This window comes from Filicampus tigris, chromosome 11, assembly GCF_054856515.1.
Source record: "Filicampus tigris isolate MCC_2025a chromosome 11, RoL_Ftig_1.0, whole genome shotgun sequence".
Classification (NCBI taxonomy): Eukaryota; Metazoa; Chordata; class Actinopteri; order Syngnathiformes; family Syngnathidae; genus Filicampus; species Filicampus tigris.
Genome location: NC_141227.1, coordinates 22,842,034 through 22,865,807, shown reverse-complemented (window position 1 = coordinate 22,865,807; position 23,774 = coordinate 22,842,034). Strand labels below are relative to the sequence as shown.

Sequence of the window (23,774 nt, the reverse complement as noted above, 5' to 3'; positions counted from 1 at the left end):
GTTGGCTTAACTTGAAAAATGATGCAGTGATGAAATGCACAAGTGACTCACTGTTGACATCCGCTCTAATTCCATTCAATGAAGAACTCATTCTGGAATGTACAAAATGTCAAGGCACATTTAAGGCATTTTATTACATATTTTTACGTGAGTTATTAGTAACATTAGATAGTATTTAATGTAGTGTTTATTGTCTTGTTACTGAGCATTTTTTATTCATTCTTCAAAAGCTTCCTTACCTAAAATTGATGTTTATGTCAAATCTAAGTCAGCTATGAATGTTTCTCTCTCTCTCTCTCTCTCTCTCTCTCTCTCTCTCTCTCTCTCTCTCTCTCTCTCTCTCTTTCTCTCTCTCTCTCTATCTCTCTCTCTATCTCTCTCTCTCTCTCTCTCTCTCTCTCTCTCTCACAAATGTACATAAACATACATTTTTAAAGCCCTTTTGTTCAGAAAATGTAGTCTTTTCATTTTAAGTATGCATTCATGGTATGATGATTGATGAAATAAACACATTGAATTAAATTAAAAATTCATTTAAAAGTAAAAACAACAATAACATTAAAAGAAGACTAAATTAAAGTATGTTATGACCAACATTCTACTTGTCTGTTTTGTGTTTTTATTCTATATCTATAGTATGTCTATCTTATTTGATTTTATTTTAAAATAAAAAAAAAAGTTAATGTAAAATTAAATTGATGCATGGTGTTCAATGATCAATCATCATTCTACTTTATATTTTTAATACTTTATTGATACATGATGTAAACTCCATTCTATTTTCTGCTTTGAATTAAACTTAATGTAATTTAAATAAATGTAATAATATAATTTAATTTTTATTTTGGTACTTGACAGGTTAAATCAATTTAATTGTACTTAAAATTAGATTGGATTGGAGAATGGTAGAGTGGATTTAATCTAGTTGTTATTTATTTTGTCTATTTTATTAATCGCTTTTGAAAGTAGCGTCCCCTTTTACACTATGAATACTGACTACATCTCCCAGCATTCCCTTACAGCTCCTCCGTTTGAAAGGTTATCTCGTTTTCTTTCACAAGTCAGACGTCAATACACTGCGCCCGGGCGGCGACGTGACTAAAATTACACCGCCCTTCAAGTACACGAGAGTTCACAAAACAAACACTCCAACTTGGTTGACAGTTGCTACGCGCGGCTCTAAATATTGTTATTCCATGTAGCTTAGCTAGCATGTCTAATTACATTTCTTCCCTGAGCGTCATTAAAGTGCTATAGTATAAATGAAACCTTTCGAATCGGACGAGGAGGAAGCGGAGCATCAGAATGTTTACCAGAAACAACTGAGGCGTGAGTGGGCGCTGTTTTGTGTTTGTGGGTCTTCGCTAATGCAGCTAATTAGCATTTGCATTAGCAACTCGTAAAAAGACAGGCACATCCGCCCCGAGGCATCATCACATTTACTTTGTACTGGATGGTGCGTTTGTTTATAACAACTATGCGTGATTTTTTGGTCTAATTAAAACAATGAATTATCTAATTATTTAAACGACTCTTATTTAGTCCCAGTTAGAAGTTAATGCCACCTGTTGCCCTTCAACTCTAACACATTGGACATAATATTAGGTACCCCTGCATTGCTTTTTAAATGGGATGCAGTACACTCGCTCTGCCAGTATCTCACCTTTAAGACAACAATAATGCTTCATTTTGATTTTAGTAATATATTGATTACTGTAGTTGTAGTTTGCTGTGCGGGCGGACGTCTGCCTCATAAATTGGCGATGGTATCTTGAATCTGGCGTTTCTGTGTGGAGCAGTTTGGGTCTTAATTTTAGAAACATTTAATTGAAATGTTATATTGTTGTCCTGGCGTATTGCACATTTTTAATTGCTCCACAAAATAAACAGCACAACAATTGAATCAACTTGTTTCGTTTTTCCAAAGCCAGTCAGTTCATCATCATCAGATATAAGAGGGATTGAACCCACAACCTCTGGGTTGGGAGACGACCACTCACTGAGCAATGCCGCCAAAAATAAACATCTGCTTGTGTGTTTCAGAGCGGGCCAACCAAAGCCTCCAGCAGCTCAGCAGCGCTCTGGAGCAGCTCCACCATGATGACGATGAGGACGAAGAGCCGGTCAGATGCAGCGGTGGCACCCTGACTTCCACTACGGAGAAGGACCGACCGGTGTGGAGCCAGAAGAAACAGAGTGATGCAGGTGACGCACCCTCCTTCAAATAATTATTACAGTGACAGGGACCAAAGCACTGCCGTGAATAACGAAAATCTTTTGACACCCACCCAAAAAGGTTTGTAATTGCCAATAGATGCCCTATAATGGTGACAAAGCACTTTTTTTATTAGACAAGACTATGACCTGACTATATGAAGCTCCTTTCGTCATTTCACATAGTTGCATAACATAAATGTGCCTAAAATGGCGCCAAAGCAATATCTTTGTGTTGGACATGCTTTTGGCCTTAGCATAGAAATGCTGAGTTTACTGTAAAACTGACACAAAAAATGCGCATTAAACACTGTATATTAAGCACCAACATTTCCAAACTAAGTTGATTTTTATTTATTTTTTGTAGATCGAAACGTCTGCTAGCTTAATGCAAACTTTTAAAGCCAAACGCCATAGACACGCTAATAGAAGTTTGCGTAGATGTTACGTAACTAAAATGTGCAAAAAATGAAGGCTTGTAATTACTTTTTGTGTGTTTGTGCATGTGTATGCATGCATGTGTGTGTGTGTCTGCTGATGCAGTCAATCAACTGAAGAGCCTCCTGTTGAAGCAGGGCAAGGAGATGCCTGCTCCTCTCTCTCCTTCAAAGGTGGAGTAAATGTTTCATAAAGATATGTACAGTTATCTATTTAACTACAGGCATGCATGTTAAATATTAATTTCTATTTATGTACTATTTGCATATATAATTATATACAGTGCATACACATAATAATTTACTATGGCAGGGAATAAAAGACTAAGATAAGTCAACCACAAAAATAGGTCAACAATTTTTTTTTAGTGCAAGTCCATCTGATTACTTGATTATTCGAGTGAATTCTCAATATGATAATCGAGTCTAAACATATTTTATAGTGACTGCCCTGCACATGTCTAATGCATGTTAAATAATCAAAAATAGTCTTATTTATTTACAGTATGTACTTTGGTGTATGTACATTGGACCATTTGTCGTTGTCAGGACTTTGTCCCGGTGACTCACAACCCGCCAGACTACATCCAGCACCTGGAAGCTGAAGTCCGATTCTGCAAGGTTTGTTTGGAAATCCCATTGTGTGTTCAGATGGTTTGGTTTTATGACTTAATGTGTGCGTGTGTGTGACAGGAAGAGCAACAAGGGCTCAAACAGCACATCCGAGTGGTGGTGGTGGAGAATGAGAAACTGCGCGCCGAGCTCAAAGCCAAACATGAGGAGGCGCCTCAAAATCCCACGGTAAAAAAAAAAAAAAAAGACATTTTCATACATTGTATGTTGCCATCAAAACACAAGTGAATGTAATTCATTCTAATTGTTGTCCCATCATTTACTGAATGAGCTCATTGCTGTGACTTTAAAGGACGCATAGTAGGCAATTTTATATCATTTAAAAGAGTTGTCGGATGTCTTAATAAAAGGAAGGATAGAAGAATTCCAACACACTAAACATCCACTTGTTACTCGCTGGCTGAGATTGCTCGATTTTGGGGGGTGTGGTTCAAAAGGAATGCGCCAACTTGAGAAGAGCTCATTTGCAGGTACATTTTTGGAAATAGGCAGACAACCAAAGATTTAGCTGGTTGATTCATTTCACACATGATGAAAATGACTGGTCAGCTGCTCCAGAGACACAACTTGTATACAGGTTATGAAAAGTCAGTTGAAAGGACAAGTTAACATGAGAGATGATGTAAAAAGCCTTAAGGAGTGTAACTCTGCTCGGTTCCATCACTTCTGTCAGGGGAATGGGCCCTCATTTCCGCCAACTATTGTAAGAAGCTTGTGGCAGGACTTCCAGAACCTTTGATCCAAGCCATACATTTTTAAAGGCGATGGTATCAAATACTCATGAGATGTATGTAAACTTTGAAGAAAGTAATGAAAATGGCAAATAGAGATAATTTTCTTCATCCCCTTCCAACAAGAACAGTTAGGTCTGATTTCGTGTTCGGTAGCGAGGAAAAAACGTGCATGTTTTGTCCTCTTTGCACAAGGCACTGAGTCGCCACCTGATGGCCACCTTAAGTAAAGCACTTTTAAAGACACTTTGTTGCTGCTTGAATTTTTTTAATAATAAAAAAAAATCCTAAGCATGTGGACATCCTTTCACAAGGGATGTCTTGTGATTTTAGGTGAATGAAAATATGGCAGGCGACAGTCATGTGGCCCATGGACGGGAAAATCACACAACATGGAAGCATGAGCTGGTTTGTTCATTCATTTGATATCACATTGCGTTAAGAATGATTTTCTACAAAGTGTACCGTGTGTAATTTCAACCAAACACATTAGAATATATTTTTCGGATGTTTATTAATTTTAATCTAGTTTTGAAAATGTACACAAATGTTTTATTCCATGTTAATAATATTGATATTAAATGACATGCAAAGGTGCTTACATTGTTGTAAAAAAATCATTTCAGTTCATCGTGTTTGCAAAGTTAATTTAATGTGTATGTTTTAATTCAGCACATTAAAGTTGATTATTTCTATTGATTTTGATTTCATATTGTTATGGAGGATGCATTTCTACAAATAATCGTTTGTCACTTTCTAACAGTCACTCAGTCTCTGCAGTTGAGTAAATAAACACAAAACTATTTTTTTGGGACGACACACGCAGACTGACTAAATGTTGTGTGTGTGCCAGGAACAGTTGAAGTCGATGCATCGGGCTCAAATCGAAAGACTGGAGGCTCAGGCCACCTCGCTCAGGTTGGCCTTGGGACTTTTTCCGACCACTGAAGTCTCCCGCCTTCCCTTCATCCTCCTGTGGCTCTTGCACCCCCAGGAGGGATCTGTCGCTCAGTCAGGACGAGTGCGAGGAGCTGACGGGCCGACTGAGGCGCAGCGAGCAGGAAGCGGCGGCGGCGGCGGCGGCGGCGGCGCTGCGGGCCGAGGGCGGGCCGCGCGTGGCCGGCTTGTGTCTGAAGTGCGCGCAGAAGGAGGCGCTCTTGGCCGGCGCTCCTGCCGCTGCACATGTCCAGGCTGTGGAGCGACTCACCAAGTGAGTACACGCGACACGGTACGGTGTTGCCCTGCTGTAACGCGGTTCATCGTTTGCTGGAGTAGCCCAAAATTGTACCGGAACAAGAGTATAAGTCACGTAAGGATAGGGCTGCAACTAACGATGATTTGCGCTCCCGGGCTGAATGGGTTAATACTCGATTAATCTGATGATTTTTTTTTGTTTTTGGGTTAATCAGATTTAAAAAAAAAAAAAAAAAAAAGTAAATCAATGACATCCCTATTTGAAGAACTGCGTTATAAAAGCAGGAAATAAATACTAACTATTACTTTGACAAGTGTGTTAGTAAATGTCTGTAAGGCATTTGAGAGAGGGAAACTGTCTAAAAAACGTATGTATTGGTTTCTCTACGTCACAGACAGGTATGAAAATTCTTTCCCGTGATAAACGAGAGTGTGTATCACATGTACGTAAAAATGTGCGCCCGTGTTTTTGCGCCTCCTCGCAGGGAGCGCGACGAGCTGCTGGCGGCTCTGAGCGCGGCGCGGTCCGCTCGCCAGGAGGTTCAACAGCGGGAGTGGTCGGCTTGTCTGCAAGTCAAAGGTGCCGTTGAGATGGCCGAGGAGGCCCACCTGCACAGATCTGAGGTGGGATTATTTACAATCAGATAGGACTGAAATAAAATTTGGTCTATTTCCACTTTGCTTACAAGAAAACACAATGAGAAGTTCGGCTTTTATTGTTCGTTTTTTTCTCTGATGGGATTTGCTTTACAGTAAACCGTACAACAAATACGGGCCGAACCCCACAAAATATTTGCCTGCAGTTTAAACCCTCATTATACCACAAATTATAACCCAAAACACTTTAATATCATTTCAAACTAATCTTACAACACTACTGTACCTTTAAAATAAGTGCCTTACAGATGAGTTGATGACGATAAAGTGAATTGGAAGTGTGTGAGGAAAAAAACAGGCAGTAAAAACTCATTGTAACTTCCACAAACAACCCAGGCTAAACTAAGCTCCTTGCTGAAATACAAGAGATGTTTCTCAGTCGAAATATATTACTTGAACTTGACTTTCTACTCGGCTTTGGCGCCACCTTTTGGCTTGTGAGAGCGTTGCAGAAAGAGCACAAAAATGCAGATGATTGTGATTACGTGAATAGCAAAGGATAGACTCTAGATTAAAAAAAACAACTTCTATTTGAATTTGTAAATGGAAAACTCTTAAGGTAAGTTTTATTGGGGTTTTTTTTGTGCGAGTTAACTTCCATCAACTACCACAGAAGTGATGTTTTTTCTTTACAGATAATAATTAAATAAGTGCTTCCTTTTGGAAAAATGTCCCCCCTTTCAATAAATGTTCGGCAGAACCTGGCTTCAAAAGCGCCCCTGTTGACAAACAAATCGCTTTACGCCATCCCAGCAAAACAAGAAAAACGTACAGAGAGAAATCTGAACTGAAAGTCAAGAAAATGGCATTTACTATCCAGTAGTTTAACTGTAAAATTGACAATGAGCCATCGACTCAACGGACTATGCGACGCCAACCCGTGCAGGTGGAGGTGCAGTGCCAGCAGCTGACCAGGGAGCTCGCCCGGCAGACGGCGCAGCGAGAACGCGACGCGCAGGCCCTGAAGGACAGACTGGCCGAGGCCAGAGAGGAAGGACGCGGCGAGGGCCGCAGGCAGAAGGAGGAGCTGGCGAATACCGTAAACGCAACTTTTGTACTAATAAACTTATGCATGCATAATAGCGTGCAGATGTGAATGCTGATCTGGACTTTGACGTTTGATACTTACTGTCTGTCCCTCTGCTGACTTTCTTCTCATAACATTATAATCTAAAAAAAATAAAAAAATTCCTATTGTAACATTACAACAGTTGTCTCAAAAATAGGCAACTTTTTGATGTGTCATTTTCGTTAAGATTATAAAGGGGTCCTTGGAAAAATCTCCATCGGCAAGGGTCTCTGAACCCAAAAGTTTTGGAACCCCCTGCTCAAAAAGACACACAAACAAAACATATCCAAACAAGCCCCATTCAAGATGAGTAGGAGTCATCATAGATAGCGAAGCGAGATACCGGGAAATGTAATGTGATTAGTGTCCACCGCGTGATGTTTTCGCAATGAAGTTTTGTGTGTGCGCGCGCGGCGCATCAGGTAGCCTGGCTGTCGCAACGTGCCGCCGAGCTGGAGGGCCACCTTGACAGACTCCACGTCGACAAGAGCTCGCTGACCAATCAGTTGGAAGATGTGCAGAGACAACTCGCCGGTGTGGAACAAGAGAACAGCAAAGTATAAACCTTTATTTATACCCTATAAGCATATGTTCTCTCTTCAGAATTTGCAATTTTTTTTGGTGCAAGGCGACCACAAACTCAATTCAGTTCTCAACTCATTGGCTCAAAAGTGTAGTGCTGTCTTGTGTTGTAATTCTCCTTAATTCCGCTGGATGGCAGCAAAACTATAGCCATGGTCTTTACTGTATTCTGTCCAAACTACAACCCACTTCACTAGCTTGCACGTCTCTTATGAAGTTCTAATTAAAAAAAAGGAACCATAATGATTATGTCATTCATGTAATTAAAATGAATTGAAAGGATTTTAGCTTTCAACAAATGTTCATATGAGCTATTGATCTTAATAATCACCTCATTAATAGTAGCAAATGACTACAATGTGAATAAGCAAACCGATGTCTGTTCTCAGATATGTTGGCTTGCAAATTTGAATCAAAATGAATGTGAAGCACACATCATCTCTTAACAATGCCATTGAGAAGCGTCCGACAATCTTTTGTAGGTTATTTTGTATTTTTGCCCACAAGATAAGAATATAATAGTTTCCTGTATAATAACAGTTGCAAAAAAAAAAAAAAAATTGCTGGTATAAAAAATTGCGACAAAAAATATGCAGATTGCTTTTTTCCTGTCCAAAACGTGTAGATACGTTTTTTTTGTGTGTGAATTTAAACCTGGAACATAAAATAGGAGGTTTTAAAAGTCTTATTTCAAAGAAATGACAGAAATGGATGTGACATTATTCATGAAATGAATATTCAAGTAAATTGTAATCATCATTTGTGTGGGCTTCAGGTCTGCGCCGAGCTCAAGTATCAACTCAGCGGTGCCCAACTCAAGAAAGAGGAGGCCGAACGAGAACTGCACGACGTCAAGTCCGAGACCAGCAGGCAACTAGAGAAATCCACACAGGTTGCTTACAATTTCACATGGCCATCAATTAGAATAACATGGAAAACTCTTTATTTCTGTCCAAAAAAAAACCAACCGTAACCCTCATATACAGGGTATCCCCCCTAAATGCTCACTCCTTGACTGCCTATTATTATTATTATTATATTTATTCAAATACCTTTTGTTTGGGCTGTTCTCAAAAGCCAGTAAATGATCTGAAATGTAATATGTTTTTTTATTTGCATTAATTTAACTTATTAGACAAATGGAGAATCTAATAGATGAGCAATGGCTGGTCATGGCATTTTTGGGGATACTTCATGTTATTATATAGATTCACTATACATAGCGTGAAATATTTCATGATCTAAAAAAGTATATATGATTGCAGCTTAGCGGTAACGGAAATGGAGAAAGAAATTACAATGTAGCCACAGAAACAACAAAAATGATTTTTAATATAGAAATTAAGTCGAAATTGGCCTTCTGAAAAGGACTTTCCTCCATTTTTAATCAATTTAGTGTCCGATTTTTCCTTTTTGAATTGAAAGGCCGAAATTAAAGACATTATCAATGTCCTTTCCATGCATACACTTGCACACAAATAAACATAAATACAAATAAAATGAATAGTAAAATGAAAATGTGTTATTAATTATGGTTGAGGCCGGCAGGCAGCAGGAGAAGTCGACACATTTACCTGCTGAAATAAGTGAACTTTTTGACTATGTTCTGATTTACTAAGCTGACCTGTTATGTTTTTTTTGACAAGGTTGCAAGTAAACAAGAATAAAGCCTAAGCCCATTCACACGAGGTCACGCGAGATGCGTTTTCATGTGCCGCCGCGTCAGCGCGCTTGTTTTCAACGTGTCTCTCCGCGGGACAGGAAGCGGAAAAGCTGAGCTCAGAGCTGGTTGGCTGCCGGCAGCGCCTGGAGGCGGTCCAGAGGGACGGCGGCCAATGGCAGGCCGAAGCCCTGAGCCTGGCCGAACAGCTGGCGAGCGCCCAGCGCCAACTGCACCTCACCAGGTCAGCGCCTAATCCCGTTCCGCATGCCAACGCGCTCGCGGCGCCGCCCTCTGCCTCGGCCTCGGTCCGCTTCGGCCCCCGCGCGCCAACTGCATCGGCACCAGGTAGCGGCTAATCCTATTAAACAGGAGCGCGCGCACATGAACACGCGTGGGCAAGCGCTGCGCCGTGGTCCCGGGACCAACTGGACCCCACCAGGTCACCTCTAATCCTGTTAGGCATGCCGCAACATAATGCGCGCACACACACACACACACACACATACACTGGCTCGCTCACTCTGTGCCACCAGGCCCATGCCCAGCCAGCGCCAGCAGCGCCAAACTGCTACTTGAGCCTTTCCTCCTGTCCCTGGCGTACACACGCACACACAGGCAGGACAGCGTGGCCTTAGTGCCCCCCCCCCCCGCCAGTGGCTCTCTCGCCAGGCACTACCGGCCCCCTCCTTCCTCCTCTGACTTCCATCTTCTGCCTTTTCTCATCTCATCTATTTCCAGGATTTTTTTTCCCCCCTGGCTCAAATTGAGGCAGAGGTGGTGTAATATGTGAAATATTGCCTTTTTATATCATATACAAAAGAAAAACACAACCCTAGTCGCCAGTTTGCTGTTCAGCTTAGGGCTGCTCCATTATGAAAAAAGATCTTATTCGTGATCATTTTGGTAATAATTGAAATCACGATTATTCAAACGATCATTTGTCTTTTGGTACTAAGCAAGAAAATGTTGAAATGTAAAAAATGTAAAGACATCTAATGTAAGTAATTTCTTTTTGGAAAAAAACAACATTTATAACATTTGTTATTAAAAAAAAGTGCAAGTATGATTTTCCTTTTTTAAACAAAGAATGCGTTGGCTATAATATTATGTTGTTCATAATTTTGTAATCGTGGCGTGTAATAATCGTAATTGTAATTGAATTTCAATTAATTGCACAGCCCTAGTTTGGCTCCCTGTTCGAGAGAAAAATAGCTTTACAGACGGTCAAATTCATTTCACCTATAAGGTAACAGTCTAGTGTATCCTGAAATTGAATCTGAAAGCCCAATTTTTGGTGAGCGGTTTCATAGCAGGTTTTTCTGATGTCAGAGGTTTTGACAACCCGAGGCGTCCAGAAATGAGTCGCAGCCTGTATTTCTATTTGGTCCATCTTGTCGCCCCTCCTGTCATGTGCTGCCCGACGACCCGCCGCCGCTGTCGTCCACGGCGACCCGCGCCAGCCGCCCGGGGCACCCCGTGGCCCCCGTCACTCCCGCCGCCGAGATGTTTGAGATGGGCACAGATGTGACCGTGCCGCCCTGTGGTGCTGGCGGTGTGTGTATGCGGCTCCACTCTCATCTGTGTTTAAGTGTGTTTGTCTGTCAGCTGGCCAGCGCTAACGCTCACACTGGCTGCATGGCGAGCTCTCATGTGTTTCCGACCCTGTGTGTGTTTGTGTGTGTGTGTGTGTGTGTGTGTGTTTTGTAAGCAGTTGTGCACGACGACACGGAAACATTGAGCTGCTCCAGAGTAGCCACTGGCGCAAACGGTCACATCACTGCGTGCGTGTGTGCTTGATGTAGTTTTATGGCACCGCAGATCCTCGCTGTGATGTTGGACAGCTGTTGACTTGGCCGAGGAGGCGGCCATTCTAATTCAATTTTGCTCATTAGCATTGGAAGCCACTTGTGATTTATTGCCCTGGCCGAGGAGGTTATCTCATTACTGGCTGCAGTCTCGGAAACTTTTAACCTGAGACACGCAAGAGCCTTTCAATCAATCGGAATATGGTAAAAATGTTTATTCATTTCAAGTAGTAGTTCAATGGGAAAAAAAAAAAAAAACGGATTTGACCACAAAAATAGATAGACAACAAAATTGCTAAGCTAAGCATTCAGTTAATTACGAGAGAAAAAAAAATTGGAGCATTTCAGCTAGACAAGAAATGGCATTTGTAAAGCATGTCATATTTGTTAATAAGACACATGGCAAATATTTTATGATGTAAAAAAATAAAAAAAAGCTTAAGGGTACAACTTCAGAGTTTTTCAAATTATAAGCTGTTGCTAGGTCCAATTTTTTTTCTTACACTCAACGAGTGTGGCAACGAACGTAACGTTCGGCCACCATCAGCTTATGTGGTTACCCGTGCTTGCATTTTGCATCTTTTGTGCCGGTATTTTCCAGGGCTGTAACGATTCAACAAAGTCAACAGTTGCTTTGTATCTCGATTTCTGACCCACGGTTCAATACACGATTCGATTGTTTTATTTACAAAAATCAATAGGGATGCTTGATACCATTTTTTTTAGACCGATACTAGTCCAAGTATTTACTCTTTGACTTCTCGCCGATACCTAGTACCGATACCTCTCGTACATTTGCTACCTAAAATTTAATTTAAGACAATTGTGAGCAAAGACCTTCCTTTCTGAGGCAGTTGATGATTCACCGATTTGTCAGTCTGCCACTTTATAGCGCCAACTACTGTCGAGGAGGACTTGCTTGATCAGATTTTTTTTTTTTCTTTTTGCTGTACGTATCGGTGGCTGGTATCGGTATTGATACTTGCCCATCCACAGAATTATCCTCGGCACGAGAGTAGCACAACTACGATGCGTACCATAGCAGAAGGAGCCAATAAATGCTATATCGCTAGCCAAGGGATTTCAAATAATATGCAAATAGAAATTGTAAGTTAAAGTACAGCTGTATGATTTCTTTCACGGCAAGAGCGGTTTTTGATGCCCCACTCCTTGTGCTGGATCTCACTCGGTTGAGCATTCTTCCTGCTCTCCTTTGGCTCAAGCCGTTCCAAACTAAACAAGCTCAGTCTCGGCGGCCCTGCTGTTCCAGCCGCGTGTCTTTTTCTGTCCGTCTGCAGGCCTTCGGGGGTCAGGCGGCGCTGCGCGAGGCTCCTTCAGTGGCCGCGGCGGCCGGCTTCTTGTCCCGTCGCGCATCACAGCAGTGAGGCCCCCCCCCCCCCCCACGTTTGACCCCCCTGATGGAGCGAAAGGAGCTCTTTGATTGCCCCTCCGCTTTCATTCTGTCCGCCTCGTGGCGCAAGTGATCACAGCGTAGAGCGTCCGTTTGATTCCCGCCGCCTTTCTTTCCCAATGAATTCCTACCCAGTGTATTTGTTTCCGTTTGTGCGCGAAATTCACATCACTCGCCCTAGCACATGCCTATACGCGCACACACACACACACACACGCACGCATGCAATCGGGGGGTCCCTCGGCGGCTGGTGCGCTCCAGGATGGGATCATCAGCCAGCTGTGAGTTGGACAGCCCGGGATCTGTCCTAATCCCCGTCACTCTGTTCACATCCACACGCGCGCGCGCGCGCACACGCGCGCTGCGGCCCCAGCCCAGCAGAGGGCTTTACCAAGTTTGTATTGATTGTTTGCTCCCTTCTTTCCTGCTCTTCCGTTCCTTCTCGCCTTTCTTCATTTTGTCGCTCCCGTAGGCGACCGGAGTGAAAAGTGGCCCTCGTGGCCCTCTCAAGCCAGGCGCGCGTGTGATGGCAAAGTCCGCCTCATGCTCCGTGTATTTTGGACAGTGTCTGCAAGGCCTCCCAGTACAAGTCCATCATCTCCGTGGAATCAGGAATACATAATCATGAGCGTGTTTGCTTGGAGATCAGCAAGTTTACTCGACGGACACTTTGTCCAACAAATCTTGCTTCTTTTTTTTTTTTGTTTTTTTTTTGCAGATCAATTTCAATGAAAAGCCCGTCAAGAAAAGAGTCAAAACAGTTTGTTTAATCAAAGTCTCAAGTGTATTGTAGCCCAGTGTAAACAGTAGAAACTGGAAGAATACAGATTATACTCAGGCAAAAAAACAACAACAACTAGTGTAGGTCACATTTTGAAAGGTGGACTGGGAAAACTCTTTGAATTAAAACAAAATACAGTTTGATATTAAATGTTAATGTTGTTTACTCTTCTGCCTTTTTATAAAATCAAGTCAACCCCCCACAGATTCTCTGCATTAATATGTTCTATGCGCCTCCACTAGTCTAAACACGGCAATGTGATTAATATTGCATTTGTGGAATATGAGCTGCGCAGCCAAACGCAGCCTTTTTTTTTAGCCACTTTGTCACGATACGTTACCCTTATGAATGAAAAAGAAAGTTGTATAGTCTGGTCCCACCCAAAAATATAAAGTAACACATAATATGTAAGGATTCTATAACCCCGACAAGGTTGTTAAATATTTATTTATTTTCCAGTATACTTGCTGTAATGCCCTCGCATGTGCGAAAGGAGAGTCGAAGCCGCCAATGCAATTTTTAGCCATTTAAAGCAGAAGTCAACCCAAACATATTTTTTTCAAGAATATGTTCTTTGCAGATACAGGGAATTCGGGGAATTAATATTGCCTTGATGGAATATAGCAAAATCCAGCCGTTTTTAGCCATCTCCGGGGGCGGCCATTTTGTCACTTCTGTCGACTGAAAATGACATCACAACTACTCAGGGCTAAGGCAACGACCAATCACGGCTCACCTGTTTTCTGAAGCCGTGCCGTGAGTGGTTGTTACCTGAGTCCTGCGTAGTTGTGATGTCATTTTCAGTCGACAGAAGCGACAAAATGGCCGCCCCCCGAGATGGCTAAAAACGAGCGGATCAACTCTTATTCCACAAACGCAATATTTATCAGAATGCCTTATTTCAACTAGTGGTCTTGCATAGAACATATTCTTGAAAAAAATATATGTTTGGGTTGACTATACCACTTTAAAGTAAAACACGGTCCCCCACCACTCACAATCAACAATGTCACAAGTCACCCCACCATATTTAACACACAGACGCTACAATAGTTATTTCCTTGTATATTATTTTCCACAATATTCCAATTTATTGCGATGCGCCCGTAGCAGTCTGCTTCATCGGCCGCCTCATATCGAGCATCCTTTCGGCGTCGACGACATGGGCAACAAGACGGCGGCGCCGAGCTACTTTCTGTGTTTTTTTTTCCTCGACCTTGAGCGCACAGCGAGACGGGAGGAAACTTTCCCCCAACTCCATTAAACACGTCACGCTGCTGCGGCTCTCTCCGTGCGCTCCTCCGCCTCATCTGTCGCGGCGCGGCGGCGAGGGCTGCGTAGGCGGAGACCAGAGCGCGGCGCGGGTGAGCGCGAGAGGGCGGAGAAGTGTAAATGAGGAAGGTGAAGGCAGCAGATGCCGCGTCCCGCCAGAGGCTGACTGCGAGCCAGGCCGGGGCCAAAATCTGCCACCGACAAAACTGCTGCAAAGCAAACTCGGCGGGGGGGCTCTTGTCCAATCACGGCCCGGCGTAATAGGGCTGCGGCGGCGGGGGGCACAAACGCACACTGGAGGACGGCATTGCTGCTCTTATCCGTGAACGAGCACACGCGCCCATATTTCTGACATCTTTGACGATTTTTGAAAATAGTAGCGACCCCGCACATGACGCCCAAAACTTCAAAGAAGAGTATAGTGGAACCTTCATTTCACGGACTAATAGCCGTGCTTTGTTTTTGTGCCCTCAAGGGAGGCGCAATACAGTACACAATTATTGTAAAGAAATGCAAAAGCTTGAAACTTTATGACAAGTTTTGACCATCACTCGATAATCTTTCGATGCTTCGGACAGGCGGGACCGGTTCCAAAATCGGCCCATTTGTCTGTATGTGTGTACCACCCTTTGAACAGGTTTATCATTTGCGATTGTTGGATCGGCTTGTTTTCGGAGTAGACAGGGGACTGAAAAATGACTCTTAACACACCACACACCTCAGGATCATCTTTAGAGACATCCGACAATTAAGCCTTTTCTGGTTTTAATCGGACGGCCGTGGAGCGATCAGTCTCAATATTTTAGCAGAAATCCCTCTTTAGTCTTTTCTTTAGGCTCATTGCTCAGGGATTGTCTCTTGCAACATCCGACAATTGGGCCTTTGGTGAATTGAATTGGAAAGAGGCATTTGGCCCGATTATCAGTGTGTGTGTGTGTCTTCGGGCTGCGCAATTAATCAAAATTCAATTACAAGTACAATTATTTCACTCCACGATTACAAAATTGGCATAATCGTGCAAAAACGATTATCAATTTGCATTTATATCCGATGTACTGTTTGTTTACACACAAAGAAATCATACTTGAATCTATACTTACCGTTTATATTCTTTTTTCAAATGCTATTTTACAATAACTCATTTGATCAATTTTGTTTGGAACTTACATAATTACAGCTTTTCAAATAAATGTATTTGTCTTTAGATATTTTTTTTACCTTTAAAAATGTTCTTGTTTTGGACCAAAAAAGTAAATGATCGTTTGAATATTTCAAGTATTACCAAAATCATCGCGACTAATATAATTTTTTCATAATCGAGCATTTACGACTGTCGGCCCCCAACACTTTCCAACCAGATCGGGGGGGGGGAATCACTCTTCACACACTCGACACTCCCGTATAATCGCTCAGCATAGTCTTTTCGAGACCTCCAACAATCGGACCTTTGCTGACTTGGATATCAAGTGAGAAAAAAACGCTGACTCTTGGCCCAATTTTTGGTATGTTGCGGCCCACTTCATGATTGCTACTGTGTGTGTGTGTGTGTGTGTGTCGCGTGTTAAGTGCAAGTATCCGGCCTCTGATTGGGTGGACGCGTCTAATTTCCATAAGGTGTGCTGGGAGAGTCCTTGGAGTGGAGTGCAGCAACGCGCGTGTGTTTCCTTTGTGTGAATGTTAAGTGTTGATACCTTTGGGCGACACCTGCGCGCGCGGAGCTTGACGCGCGTGTCTCTGTGTGACAGCGGCCGAACCGTGCCAGGTACGGGCCTCGCTGTGCGCGTGCGCGTCTGGTCGGCGGCCATGTTGTCGGGTAGCAGATGGCGGCGTGGTTGGCACGGGAGGGGCTGCTTAGCACAACTAATCAGACAGTTACGGATAGGGCAGCTGGGAGGGCTCTGGGCCAGCCGCGAGCGCGCGCGGGCGCGCCCGCGTTTGACAGTAGGTGTGTGCGCTACGACGTTGACAGCGGTGGGCCCGTTGGCCTCGCGACGAGGCCTCGCTGCCGGAGCGCCCTCGTGTCCTCACCTCGCCCTTCCTGTCTTCAGTCTTATCGTCTGCGAGTCTTTTGAGCGTTTGTCACGTGGGTTTTTCCCGTCAACAAATGCCGTTGGAAGCGCACGCTCACTGTCCCAATTTAGCACCGCATCAACGTCATCAAGGGGATTGCTGACAACTCGATCAAGACGGTAACCTCAGTGAAGCCTGATTAATTGCGGGGGCGACGACCCAGAAGCCACTCACAAGAGGTGAAAATCGACTATTCGTATGTTTATTGACAGACTCCCGGTCGAGATAAAAGACACACAAACAATGCTCATTGATGAATCGTCATTATTGGCCACCTTTGATCTCATCATTCCGCACACAAAGACAATTGGACTGTTTCGTCCCGACCAAGGATGCCAAACGGCCGACTGTTTTATGTCTTACCGGACGGCCCGATAAGGCGATCCCGCGAGCTGCGATTTTGTTGTCGAGCGGATTTGACACGATGACACGGTCTATAAAGGGTTTGAGGCTGACAATGCTAAATCTTAAAGCTGTTCAATATTTGCGCTCCAAAAATGTTCGGTGAATCACGGCATGTACGCAATGTAGCCAATCGAGCCGTTTGCTCATGAAGACCCGCCGAGAGGTGCAGAAGTCTCGTTGAACGCTACAACAATCGTTTGATTGGAGTGATTGCCTCAAGAGGTTGGCAGGGCGCCAGACTACGCTTATTCACTAGGAGCACAGTGGATCTTAACCTGACATTTTGGGATGATGAGTCGACTTGCAAACTGTACGTGCGTCCCGCTCATTTCCCCTATTTTACTGATAAATGTCCATTTTTACTGATAAATTTTACCGATGGTTTCTTTTTGTTCTCTCGGGCTTTTCCAAATTTTGATTCATGCGGTTTTATTTTCTAAATGCGATCGCCATCCTTCAGAGTGAGTTTGTTTGTCAAATCTGCAAGCTCTTCCTCCAGATTCTTGGGGGCCTGCAAAATGACATCAATTCAACGTCAAATACTTTATTTATGAAGCCACTTTCCAGTGCTTCACAAAGCAGACAACAAAAGAGAACAACACCAGTGCCGCACCCCGCCTCGTTTATGAAAGCAGCGTAAAAAAAAAAAAGATGATTGAAGTACGTGACGTAGCTGATGAGACTTTTCGCTTGCTTGACACTGAAAGAGCTTGAATGTGAGTTACCTGCCGCAGGATTGTCTCGAGATGCCTTTTATAATAGTCGTAGTTATCGTTCAGCTCTCCCCAAGGTGTGAAGGGCTCTTTTGGATCCACAAAAAGGTTCCAGCACTCTTCAAAGTCTGCGGAGGATGGAGGACAAATCGAGATCGCTATCCGTCAATCCGCTCTGATGTCTCCTCGGTTGTCTATAAAGTTTAGAATTAACGATCATTCTATTTTCCCCGAGGCACCTTTTTTAGCCATGATGTCGATGGCCACGTTGGCAGCCCTGAGCGATCGCAGGCCCTCACGATTGTCCCCCCTGTCCATGTAGTAGAGGCGCGAGGCAAAGATGCTCAAGGTCACGTTTGCATTTTCATGGACGTACTTGACCAACGCCTCGGCGCAGTCTGCGCACGGAGACCACGACAAGTAACATTTGACCCGATACTTGAGTTTAGGATCCAAAGCTTTCAGGTCTTCCGATAACAGAATCTACACACAAAAGACGGTGGGTACACAAAAAAAAAAAAAAAAAAAAAATATTCTAAGTGTTGGTCTAAGCAGGCCGTCCCGTATGTTTTTCCATACTCACCTCGGCATGTTTTCCATGGGGTGCATTCGGGCTTCCGGAGGGAATGTTTTTTTGATATTTAAAGACAGCACCTTTAGGTTTTCCTTCCAACTTATAGCACAAGTATGTATCATGGCGTTCTGGGGCCAAGCGCAAATTTTCGTAGTTGAAAAGAAAGACTTCCTTGGTCAACGGCTCGCTGAGGCAGAGGGGTAATAAGATGTTATGAATTAATTCACCGGCCACAATATTAGGCAAAATGACAAAAAACGTAACGCAGCACACACAATCCAGACTTACCTGCCTCCTGCCATCTTGGCCCCAAATGTTTCCAAGGTCTCGGAAGACCGCCACCTTCGGACCTTCGCTCAGCCTTCGGCGGTGTCGTCGATTCTGAAATCTCACTTAACTGGCTCGACTGGCGTGTGCACGATTATGCGTGCCAGTTGGTGCTCATTCTTTCCTTCTGCTCTCTTTGCCCAGCCACACCTTCTGCATTTTTAGATTAGGTCCCTTTGCCGCATATGATTAGAAAGGTGACGTGAGCTGGGCCGTTATCTTGCCGTGACCTTTTCTCTTGCTATTTCTTAGCTTCTCTTTTCTCTATTTGGTGAAATTCCGTCTGGAATGTGCGGTCACGCATTGTCACATGGGCAAAGCAGACTTGGGCGGACAACAGTATAAGAGTCGGAATCATCGGGTGCGAGGGGGGATTTGGGGCTTCTTCCGCATCGAGCAGAAAAGTCGCCACAGCTGTGTGCTCCATCTTGCTAGCATCTATAAAAAGCTCAACTGAGAATATTCAGTCTTCTGGTAGCTACTGATAATATTGCAGCAAGCGTTCAAGACAGCGTCGAGTCACTGTTTTGATGGAGCATCATGGAAACAAGTCAAGGCAAACTTTCAACGCACCATTGCGCTGCACAAGTTTATTTTTCTTGTAATTAAAGGTAGCCCTGCACTTGTCTGCGGCTTTAATTGACACAGCAGAAGAGCGTCACCCCTCGCGCACGGTTCCGTGAGCGCCGTAATCAGTTGCTCCTTTGCAAGAATAGACGAAATGGACAGATCTCGGAGTGGGCGACCTCGGGCGAGACGGAGGCAAATCTGTCGGCGACAACTGTTCTCCGAGCAGCCAAGTGTGCCCCGGGACACTGGCCTACATAGGCGCACTTCTGCTGCACCGCCCACAAGCCAAGCGGCCCCTCCGCCTCCCATCCGCCATGCGTCCACCACCGCCTCCTCTCGCCCGCGCCGTGCCGCCCCGCCGCGCCGCGCCGCGCGCGAGGCCCTTGACAAGTTTGCAAAACGAATTCAGGGAGGCTCCGGAGGCCGGCAAATTATGAGAGGCTAAGCAATTCAGCTTCCTCCATCATTGTCATTCGTCATCGTAGGGCTGTGCAATTAATCGACATTCCGTACGATTACTACACTCCACCATTACAAGATTGGTGTCATCGTAAAAAAAAAAAAAACGATTATTCATGTTTGTATGTTTGTTTACACAAGTAAATCGTACTTGAATTTATACATTTGCACCTTCTTTTAATTTTTGTTCATATTAACTAATTTCATAAATTGTTTGGTCCAAAAAGAACTTATTTTTTATGCTTAAACATTTTCTTGTTTTGTACCCCAAAAATCATTGTTTGAATAATCGTGATTTGAATTATTACCAAAACAATCATGATTCATATTTTTTTCCACATTCGGGCAGGCGCAAGTCATCGGGCACCTCCTTCTTATCTAGCACGATTGCTCCTCCCCCCCACTCTTTTGCTCTCTCTCTCTCTCTCACCCCCCCCCCCCCTTTAAAGGGACAGTGCACACTGGAATTACAGAATACAGTATTTCCATGTAGCGTGGCGTGCAGAAATACTAAAGGGTTATTAATGTTCATGTTTTAAACAGCCATTCTTTTTGTAATTAATTTGCCTGGTTAGCACATCCCAATTCTGAGGTTGGGGGTTTGACCTTCCTTTGCATGTTCTCAAAACATACACGTTCAGTTCATTGAAGACTGTAAATTGTCCGTCGCTGTGAATGTGAATGTGCCCAGGTCCAGTCCTTGGTGTACCTCGCATTGTCAAAGTCGGCCCAGGTTAGCTTCAGTTCACCTGTGAGCCGAATGAGGATAAGCGATTTCGAAAATAGATTGATAAACGGCATTTAATTCCCGGCCGTATTTTTTCAGGAATCTAGTATTCCCCTCAGAGGACTTTTTTTTTTGTAGTCGAGTAGCTTTTGACATGTCTCAAATATATTTGCAGGCTTGTGCCAGAGTGCTCTTGGTATTCCGATGTGACTCGGCGGGAAGAGGGAGTGGGGTACAGTGGTGGTGGTCGGGGGGGGGGGCGCTCCTCCTTGATGAAGAAAAGAGGCTCAGGCCGCCGCCTGTAAACAAAGTTGACTCGCCGACAGATGGATTGAATGACAGAGCGCCAAGCCGCGCCAGGGACGCGCCTGGCAGCGCTGCGGCGAGTGACGGAGGGAGGGAGGGAGAGATAAAGGGAGGAGGTGGCCAACAGGAGAGGAGGTGTGAACAGGTGCACGGCCGCTGAAGGAAGAACCAGCAGATGGAGAGAGACACAGCCAGTTTAGTTACAGGAAAAAAAGGTGGGAGGGGGAGGAGGCATGAGGGATGCAATGGAGGATAGAGCGAGCGAGAGAGAGAGAGAGAGACAGATGAAGGGGGTCTGCGGGCTACATCAGGCCGCCTCTGTGTGTCATATGTCGGCGTGACCCGGAGGCGTGCTCAAAACCAAACACAAAGCAATTTGTTACACGTGGCGTCAATAAATGATGCGCAATATGTCTTTTTCATTTGACGCCGCTTTTCTCTCCGCAGCGCTTTCCCTCGCGTTCTTTTCATGCGCTTGGCACGGCCATCCGCACGTGATCCTCCAACCGCCCGCCCGCCCGCCCGCCCGGCCGGCCCGCCGCCGCGCACACTCGCCGCCCGTGTTTGCATCAGAGCCCGTGACTATTAATGCCGTCTAAATTGACGGCGTCCGTCATAAATAGCTGCCGCGTCCGTTGGAATAGCCCACCTGGAGTGAATCAACACACGTGTCTTCCTTTGGATAGAAAAACAGAAAAAGTCGTCAACGGCGACTATGGCACAGGATGGCTCCCTGACTGTAAAATCAGCACTTTCAAAAATAATTCCATTCGAGCCATTACATTACATGGTGCCAGTGAAGCATAGTAACAGGTACAGTGATACCTTGACTCATTTTTAGTCTGTGACTCATATCTAATGAAGTCTCCCCAATGAAAGGAATTCAAATGCCATTCAACGGTTCCAGCAACCACTCCCATTGCAAAACGCCATTTCTTTTGTTAAGGGCTCAGATTCAGAAAACAGGTCGTGGTTGGTCGTCGTGAGCAGTCGCGATGTCATTTTCAGTCGACAGAAGTCACAAATTGGCCGACCCGGGAGATGGCTAAAAACGAGTGCGTTTTGCTGCTTAACTTATATTCCACAAACGCAAAATTCATCAGAATGTTTCAACTCGTGGGCCTGCTGGGAACATATTCTTAAAAAAAACTATTTGGGTTGACATTGAAAGTAGTGCAATGACACAATACCATTTTTTTTTTTCCCAGACCAAGTATGAAGTACCAGTACTTACGTTTCAGTATTCAGCGATACTGGGTACCGATACTTGATCATGCAGTTTTGTCCTGTAATTGTGATAAAAATGTGTTTTATGTCAAATTGTCAATGTAATGTTCAAAAACAAAAAACACCACAAAATGGGGTGGGGAAAAAAAGTCCCAAAGACCTGTGCACCAATTTGAAGAGGAAGTCAGCCATTTTGGTATGAAGCGTCCATTAGCACACTCCTGCTAATTCACCCAAATGACGCCCAATCGGACGCAAGTATGCGAGACGGATGGGCGAACTTTGTTGCCGATGTTGCCGTCTCGTGTGAGCGCAACAAAAGCGAGCCACTTTAGCGCTGCTTTCATTCTCTTTTCAAAACGTTCATTGTGTGTAAGAGAAGAACACAGTGGTCAAGTTTTATCCAACTGTGAATTAGTTGAAGACAGCCATTTTTGTTTTGTTTTATTTTGACGTTAGCGAATGATGATAACCCCTTTTGTAGGGTAAAACATCGCTTTGACCTTGTTTCAGCGCAGCAGCGTTTGTATCTGCAATCGACCCGAGTTATGCATTCTGGAAGGTTCTACATACTATTCGTTGTGCACTGAAAATGACCTATGTGTTGTGGATTCGCATTTGAATTCATAAAAGTCTCACCACAACCATCCAGAATGAGTGACACGTTTTGCGCTTCGGTGGAGTCAGACCATTTTTTGTCCCTTTTTTTTTTTTTTTGGGTCATAATTTGACAAACCATCAGACGAGTGTGACCGCGCGTCTCCTAGCGAAAAGTTGCCGCGTGTCGGTGTGACTCGTGTGCGATGTTTTCGAAAAGCGTCATTGTGCTTGTGGCTCTTTGTACAAACACGAGCGAGCGTCTCCTCCAAGTCGACCATCTGACTCCAATTTGTGCCGCTCCTCTCATAAAGCAGCATTTGGCGCTTCTGGCGCGGGACGTCGCCGGCACCGCGGGGCGCCGCAAACTCTGGGTCGGGCCGGGACGCCCCGCCCCTCCCCCCCCTCGTCTAATGGCCGACAGCTTGAATAGTGCCCACTTATGCCAGTCCTGCCCAGTGCTTCCCCCCCCCCCCCCCCCCCGCGCTCTCTTTACCCAGCAGCCACTGCACCTGGCTGCTCAGCCGCTAACATCCCAGCTTTGGCCTTTGGCCCGCCTGCTAACTGACGCTTGTCCAGAGCCGTGTGTGTTCATGTGCGCGCGTGCGTCCGCGTCGGGGCTCGCCACATTATGGACCCGCCACTCTGGTTTCTCTCCAGCCCACAAACTGGAGGCTCTTTGATGGTTCTGTGCTAATGGCCTGCTGCTTGGATCGGATCAGATTCAAGTCGAGCAGATGAAGAAGGTCCGTTTGATGACCTCGCTTGTCCTCCGGCAACTTTCTGTTGAACAGCCCAACCTCCGAGGTCCAACACAATCCATTGCGGACAACTCGCAATTGCAATTGCAATTGCAGAAGCTTTATTTTGAAATCCCCGCGGCATTCAAATCGGACCACTGCCCGTCCTCGTCCCTCCGTCGTTATTCATGAAAAGAATCGTCCTGCGACCCCGTCCGTCCCCGTCCTTTCAAAGCGCTTCCGTCCTTACATTCGGTCAACGGTATCGCGCTCACGATTGTCGAGGAATATTTCTCTGTCGACGTGGACTACAAAGGGTACAAATTTGTAAAAGTGGTGGGAACGCTGCCTTTAAAAGAGGTTTTTGTGCTGTAGAGCCCTGATGGTCACTTTTCACCATGCAACATTTGGTTCGTAAAGCCAAAAGTCAAGTTTGGAAGAGATGGAATTGGAAGGCTTGGCGGAAGCAGCGAACGATAATGTTGGGCAACGGCAGCAAAGACACGTTTTGTTGGATTTAGCTGCTCACCCTGAGTGCGTGGCAGTCGGATGTACATCCTGCATCATAACTTTACGGGTCCAAAATCGCATTGCTGAAAAGACCTTATGT

The 23,774-nt window shown here is 44.6% G+C and overlaps 2 protein-coding genes across 2 annotated transcripts in view; one reads left to right on the top strand and one right to left on the bottom strand.

The window, feature by feature from the left end:
- The first annotated feature begins 1,127 nt into the window (after positions 1–1,127).
- The window catches only part of sdccag8 (SHH signaling and ciliogenesis regulator sdccag8), a 39,886-nt gene continuing 17,239 nt past the window's right edge, over positions 1,128–23,774 (top strand). The window contains exons 1-13 of the mRNA XM_086045403.1: positions 1,128–1,329; positions 2,044–2,205; positions 2,758–2,825; positions 3,201–3,272; positions 3,345–3,452; positions 4,349–4,423; positions 4,869–4,933; positions 5,010–5,225; positions 5,695–5,833; positions 6,753–6,905; positions 7,358–7,492; positions 8,293–8,409; positions 9,279–9,421. Of these exons, the coding sequence (XP_085901529.1) occupies positions 1,263–1,329; positions 2,044–2,205; positions 2,758–2,825; positions 3,201–3,272; positions 3,345–3,452; positions 4,349–4,423; positions 4,869–4,933; positions 5,010–5,225; positions 5,695–5,833; positions 6,753–6,905; positions 7,358–7,492; positions 8,293–8,409; positions 9,279–9,421 (1,520 nt within the window). The 5' untranslated portion in view covers positions 1,128–1,262. The remainder of the gene's footprint in view (positions 1,330–2,043; positions 2,206–2,757; positions 2,826–3,200; positions 3,273–3,344; positions 3,453–4,348; positions 4,424–4,868; positions 4,934–5,009; positions 5,226–5,694; positions 5,834–6,752; positions 6,906–7,357; positions 7,493–8,292; positions 8,410–9,278; positions 9,422–23,774) is intronic.
- On the bottom strand, positions 16,700–18,678 carry LOC147140201 (DNA dC->dU-editing enzyme APOBEC-3C-like). Its single transcript, XM_086045897.1, has 5 exons — positions 18,500–18,678; positions 18,221–18,398; positions 17,877–18,120; positions 17,650–17,765; positions 16,700–17,435 (listed from the first exon to the last, which is right to left on the bottom strand). The coding sequence occupies exons 1-5, from the start codon at positions 18,511–18,513 to the stop codon at positions 17,361–17,363; spliced, it is 627 nt and encodes a 208-aa protein (XP_085902023.1). The 5' UTR covers positions 18,514–18,678; the 3' UTR covers positions 16,700–17,360.

Coding starts and splice junctions, on each gene's coding strand:
- LOC147140201 (XM_086045897.1), bottom strand. Junction 18,121..18,220: donor CCCATGGAAAACATGCCGAG/GTGAGTATGGAA, acceptor TTTTGTGTGTAG/ATTCTGTTATCGGAAGACCT. Junction 17,436..17,649: donor TCGAGACAATCCTGCGGCAG/GTAACTCACATT, acceptor GTCATTTTGCAG/GCCCCCAAGAATCTGGAGGA.